This window comes from Bison bison, unplaced genomic scaffold (genome assembly GCF_000754665.1).
Source record: "Bison bison bison isolate TAMUID 2011002044 unplaced genomic scaffold, Bison_UMD1.0 scf7180017864032, whole genome shotgun sequence".
In the NCBI taxonomy this organism is placed as follows: domain Eukaryota; kingdom Metazoa; phylum Chordata; class Mammalia; order Artiodactyla; family Bovidae; genus Bison; species Bison bison.
Genome location: NW_011494604.1, coordinates 4,610,724 through 4,617,089, shown reverse-complemented (window position 1 = coordinate 4,617,089; position 6,366 = coordinate 4,610,724). Strand labels below are relative to the sequence as shown.

At 37.2% G+C, this 6,366-nt stretch overlaps 1 protein-coding gene across 1 annotated transcript in view; it reads left to right on the top strand.

Annotated features, from left to right (window-relative positions):
* The window catches only part of UBXN7 (UBX domain protein 7), a 61,162-nt gene that overhangs the window by 33,353 nt on the left and 21,443 nt on the right, over positions 1-6,366 (top strand). Inside the window, exons 4-5 of the mRNA XM_010834338.1 lie at positions 3,825-3,890; positions 5,682-5,794. Coding sequence (XP_010832640.1) covers positions 3,825-3,890; positions 5,682-5,794 — 179 coding nt within the window. The remainder of the gene's footprint in view (positions 1-3,824; positions 3,891-5,681; positions 5,795-6,366) is intronic.

The following is a 6,366-nucleotide window of genomic DNA, read 5'->3' as shown; positions in this document are numbered from 1 at the left end:
CTAGCTTGGAGAATTTTGAGCATTACTTTACTAGCGTGTGAGATGAGTGCAATTGTGTGGTAGTTTGAGCATTCTTTGGCATTGCCTTTCTTTGGGATTGGAATGAAAACTGACCTTTTCCAGTCCTGTGGCCACTGCTGAGTTTTCCTAATTTGCTGGCATATTGAGTGCAGCGCTTTCACAGCATCATCTTTCAGGATTTGAAATAGCTCCACTGGAATTCCATCACCTCCACTGCCTTTGTTCTTAGTGATGCTTCCTAAGGCCCACTTGATTTTACATTCCAGGATATCTGGCTCTAGGTGAGTGATCACAACATCGTGATTATCTGGGTCGTGAAGATCTTTTTTGTACAGTTCTTCTGTGTATTCTTGCCATCTCTTCTTAATATCTTCTGCTTCTGTTAGGTCCATACCATTTCTGTCCTTTATCGAGCCCATCTTTGCGTGAAATGTTTCCTTGATATCTCTAATTTTCTTGAAGAGATCTCTAGTCTTTCCCATTCTATTGTTTTCCTCTGTTTCTTTTCATTGATCACTGAGGAAGGCTTATCTCTCCTTGCTATTCTTTGGAACTGTGCATTCAAATGAGTATATCTTTCCTTTTCTCCTTTGCTTTTCACTTCCCTTCTTTTCACATCTAATAATCTTCTGATGAGATTAGTGGTGACATTAACAGATAGTTATTTTTTAAAATATTTTATGATGAAGTGGTCAATATTTGGAATGTTTTGCATAACTCAGTGAACAAATATTTTCAAGCCACCAAAGCACACTGTTACAAAATTGTACATGGGTGAAATGTCTGTTCTGATCAATATGTATTTGTATATGCAATATATATTAGATATCTGCTGCTGTTTAACAAATTGTTTCAAAATTTAACGTCCTGAAACAACAAACGTCTGTTACATCACCATTTCTATGTGTTAGGAATCCAGGTGTGGCTTAGTTGGGTCCCTCTTTTATGGTCTCTCAAGGGTATAATCAAGGTGTCAGCCAGGTCTACAGGCATCCCAAAGCATGACTAGAGGAAGAGTCTAAATTCACTTATGTGGCTGATGGTTGACTGGAGACATCATCAGTTCCTTACCACAGAGCAAATGAGAGAGCCACAGAGGACAGCTCAGGATGGAAGCCACCATCTTTTTGTAACCTGATTATTGGAAGTGACATCCTGTCACCTCTGCCTCTTCTGTTTGATCTTGCACATACTCAAGATGTTCACGCACAGGTCATGAGATAGGGATAATTGGGTGCTGTCACAGAGCCTGCCTAACACGTAGACCAGTAGATTTAAATGTAGCAGAGTATGAAAAGTTCATTGATAATATTTTAGATTCCATGTTGGCTACCAACCTTTAAGAAATTACCTCTGATTGAGTTTGGTGTAGTAGCTGAGGAAAATGTTGACAATTACCTTAAAACTGTTAAAATACTCTTCCCTTTTACAATTACATGCCTGTGTGAAGTTAAATTTTATTTTTCTTCATATACTTGAATTAAAAGAATAGCAGCAGATTGAATGCAGAAGCAGATCTAAAAATTCAGGTGTCTTCTCTTATAGCAGTTATTAACAGAGATTTGTGAAAATGTGAAACAGTGCTCCCCTTCTCATATTTTTTTTTTCCTCTGTTTCTCCCCTATTCTGACTGTGAAGCTCCGAGTGAATCTCTTTTAGCTCTTTGCAGCTTAGTTTCTTTGACCTCAGTGACCAGTACTCTACTTTGTGGGTAGTAGAGTAAGAATAAAGAGGACTGATGTTTACTTTTAGCATATGGTTTGGAAGAGTCTGGAAACCATGTATGAAGAGGCAGGCAGGAGTAATAATGGTCCTGAAGCTAGAGGTGTAGTGGCCTGAGGAGAAGTTCTTGCTTCGACTTAGGATAAATAAGGGGGAAACAAATGGGAATAGGTCATGAGTCCAAGAAATACGAGGGTAGTTGGAAAGCTAGCAGTGAGGACCTACGATGAATCTCCAGGAGATTGAGAAGTGCTAAAATTGGAGGCAGGGTTGGGGGAGTGAATATGTATGTGTATAAAGAATGTAGAATGTTGATTGGCCTGCCATTGGTAATTTAAAAATTAAAAAACTACCTTTTATATATTATGTACTGCCTCTCCAATAATAATATGCTTTCTTAAGCAGCTGTTCTATGTTTTAACCGAAGATAATTTTTAATTGTTATGGTTAATAATTGGTTAAAACTTTCTTGTTATGGTTAAATAGTACTTGATAATGAGTTTTAAGAAATCATTGAGAAATTATTACTGCTAGAAACATATATATTTAAGATAGGAACTCTTAAATAAAAATAGTTCCAAGATTGAAAAGAATATTTCTTGCTTCTTCTGTATAAAGGGAGGGATAGAGAAATAATGCAATATTTAAATTTTATAAGTTTAATAAAATTTAAAATTTGTATAATTTATTCAATAAAATAAAACAATTTATATGTAAAATTCAAGTTAAATTTGAAATTCAATGCAAAGTTTAAATATAGAAGCCTCTCATTTTTACCAAATTCCTTTTCCTAGAGATAATATTGTGATTCTTCAATGTAAATACTGATATGCATAAGTGCATAAATAATATGTGCTAAATCGCTTCAGTTGTGTCCAACTCTTTGGGACCCCATGGACTGTAGCCCACCGGGCTCCTCTGTCCATGGGATTCTCCAGGCAAGAATACTGGAGTGGGTTGCCTTGCCCTTCTCCAGGGGAATCTTCCAAATGATATACTGACAGATAATGCTTTAAACAAATAAGTAATTTTTTAACATGTGGTTCTGCATTTTTTTGTTATTTTTTTGTTTTGCTTTTTACTCAGTAGTTCTTAAAGAATTACTCTATATAATGGAAAATGCAGGCTGTTGCGAAGGATGCTTTGAACTTGGGATTGGGGGACTTTCATAGTTTCTATCTGTTCTTACTATCTAATCATCATTTCTTACAGAGTATTGTTCTAGTTACATGCTTGCTGGGCTTGCCGTAAGCCAACTTAATGACTGTCACCCATATTGAAGGAATCATTAAATGTCCTTATTTAATGTATATAAAGACCTGGTAATTTAAAAAAAATTTTATATTATAGTTGATTTACAGTTGTGTGTTAGTTTTAGGTGTACAATAAAGTGATTCAGTTATATATAATATACATGTATCTATCCTTTTTCAGATTCTTTTCCCATTTAAGCCCTGGTAAATTTTTTAGGTTTAAGAACATACAGGAAGATAACATTTTGATGATTGCTTTTGAAACTTTATCTGTACAATACTTAAGGATTGGGTTATAGACCCTATTCAACAGTATCAGAAGACATTGGTTCTGTTTATTTCTCTGTAATTATAGGAAAAATTTATACTCTAAAATTAAAATTGTTTTTTGATGTTTATAATTCTACATGTGTGCCACTTACTAAGAAGTAGTTCTTAAATATTATGGTTTAAAATTTACTCAAGTATTGTACTAAAGGGTAGGCAGATCCTTTAAAATAACCTGAATTTGGTATGTGGAGCATGTATAAGATTCATCTCCATGTGGAATCATCCTCACAATCCTTCTTCCTGTCTTTTTACATAAGTTTGGCCAAGTCTTGGCTGGACCTTAATTTTCTTTTTTATATAACAAAATGTTGGTCTGAAAATGGTTACATTAACTATATATGAACGACTTGAAAGTTCTAAAAATATTTTATTTTTTGGAAGAGGGCACTATTATCAATCTTAGTGTCTTAAAATAAGAAATTCTTATAAAGACATTTTAGAATTGTTAAAAAATTAATGTTTAAGCTTTTGTGTCAATTCTGTTTTTTTCTCCTAAAGCTCCTAAAAGACGACGGCCTGCACGTTCAATATTTGATGGTTTCCGGGATTTTCAAACTGAAACTAGTAGGTATCTATGGATCAGTTTATCATCTCCTTTTCTCTTCCTCCTTCCTTCTGCCTCCATTCTTGTCTTTTTCTCCCTCCCCGTCTCCTGCAGATAAAACCACAAGGTGGAAAAGCACCCATACACTCCCCTTCAGGTCAAGATCCTGGTTTGTTCTATATAATTTTTTTCTTACAAAGAAAAAAATGATTAATATTAGGCCTAATAACTTTGAGGATTCATCTTATTTTGAAAAGTAAATTATGAATTCAGTCTGTGATTGTTATTAACTCCCCCTTGCTGCTGCTGCTGCTAAGTTGCTTCAGTCATGTCCAACTCTGTGCGACTCCACAGACGGCAGCCCACCAAGGCTCCTCTGTCCCTGGGATTCTCCAGGCAAGAATACTGGAGTGGGTTGCCATTTCCTTCTCCAGTGCATGCAAGTGAAAAATGAGAGTGAAGTCGCTCAGTCATGTCCAACTCTTCGCAACCCCATGGACTGTAGCCTACCAGGCCCCTCCGTCCATGGGATTTTCCAGGCAAGAGTACTGAAGTGGATTACCATGTCCTTCTCCACCCCCTTGAGCTGAATTATTCTAAATTCTAACCTACTTGATTATAGAAGAATAAGAGAAGTGGATATAATAGAAATCTGATTATTTACGAACTTAATCCATTTCTGAATGAGCACTTAAATGGTGACTATAATAAAATAAAAACTGATTTTCCTCAGGAACCTGATATATGTCAATTAAAGGAATGACTGCAATGAAAATGATTATTACAGGGATTGAAAAATACAAGAAAAAGCCGTATTACCCCACGCAGCCACTATTAACATTTTGGCTATAGCTGTTTGAAATAAATTTATGTCTTTCTGTGGGATAAATTAGAACGAGAATCTTGACCATCTACTTTTAGTGGATTTAGTGCTGATTTCGGAGAAGGCAATGGCACCCCACTCCAGTACTCTTGCCTGGAAAATCCCATGGATGGAGAAGCCTGGAAGGCTGCAGTCCATGGGGTCGCTGAGGGTTGGACATGACTGAGCGACTTCACTTTCACTTTTCACTTTCATGCACTGGAGAAGGAAATGGCAACCCACTCCAGTGTTCTTGCCTGGAGAATCCTAGGGACGGGGGAGCCTGGTGGGCTGCTGTCTATGGGGTCACACAGAGTCGGACATGACTGAAGTGATGCAGCAGCAGCAGTACTGATTTAGTAATGGAACCCTAAAGAAAAGGACAGATATGTTTGGAGAATATGTGAGGAACTTTTGGACCATATATGATTTTGTAATGATTTATAATGAGTTCATTGAAGCTCAGATAGGTCTTGTAACTTGAGAGAGTGGAATCCAGACTGACTTAAGTCATCCAGGGAATCCTGTACGCTTTGAGGAGCAGATGACCACGGTAGTCATTGTCTCTCACCGGCAGAATCTCTCAAGATTGGGAATGTTGAAACAACTGGAATGTAGCTAGATAAATTAAGGTGACTTTCAAAATTAGATAAATGGAGATGAAAATTTTTTTGTATGCTTAAGTTCATTTTGAGTATGTGAAGGAAATATTTTGAATAGTGACTCTTAGATAATTTTTGCCTTTATCCCTACCTTTGGATAGAGAGCACCAAGTCTTAAGACTTTCTCCCCAACTCACTTTGTATTATTTTTCAGAGTCAGCCTTAGATCTTTGCATTTGAGATCAAGCACATTGTTCATTAGTTCTTGCAATTGATACATTGTTTTAATTGGGAGATTTCATGACTTTTATGGCTAATTGAAACTTTCTTATCCTCCTGTGTTGCAGTTCGGCAAGAACAGGAATTAAGAAATGGAGGAGCGATAGATAAGAAACTAACTACCCTTGCAGATCTGTTCCGGCCACCCATTGATTTGATGCATAAAGGCAGTTTTGAAACAGTAAGTTGTTGGAGATTCTAAACCCAACCTGTGAATCCTTTTGCAGTTTTTAGTGGCATTTTTCTAAGAGCAAAAAAAGGTTTTCAACATATAGAGAAATTGGCGTCTTAATGAGATATCTAGAAAGTTACATATTTGGAAGTGAATTATGATTGTGTTTTTAAAAACATTTTGCCCTTTAACATAACACTTCAGATCAGATCAGATCAATCGCTCAGTTGTGTCCCACTCTTTGCAACCCCATGAATCACAGCACGCCAGGCCTCCCTGTCCATCACCAACTCCCGGAGTTCATTCAGACTCACGTCCATCAAGTCAGTGATGCCATCCAGCCATCTCATCTGTCGTCCCCTTCTCCTCCTGCCCCCAATCCCTCCCAGCATCAGGGTCTTTTCCAATGAGTCAACTCTTCACATGACATGGCCAAAGTACTGGAGTTGCAGCTTTAGCATCAGTCCTTCCAAAGAAATCCCAGGCTGATCTCCTTCAGAATGGACTGGTTGGATCTCCTTGCAGTCCAAGGGACTCTCAAGAGTCTTCTCCAACACCACAGTTCAAAAGCATCAATTCTT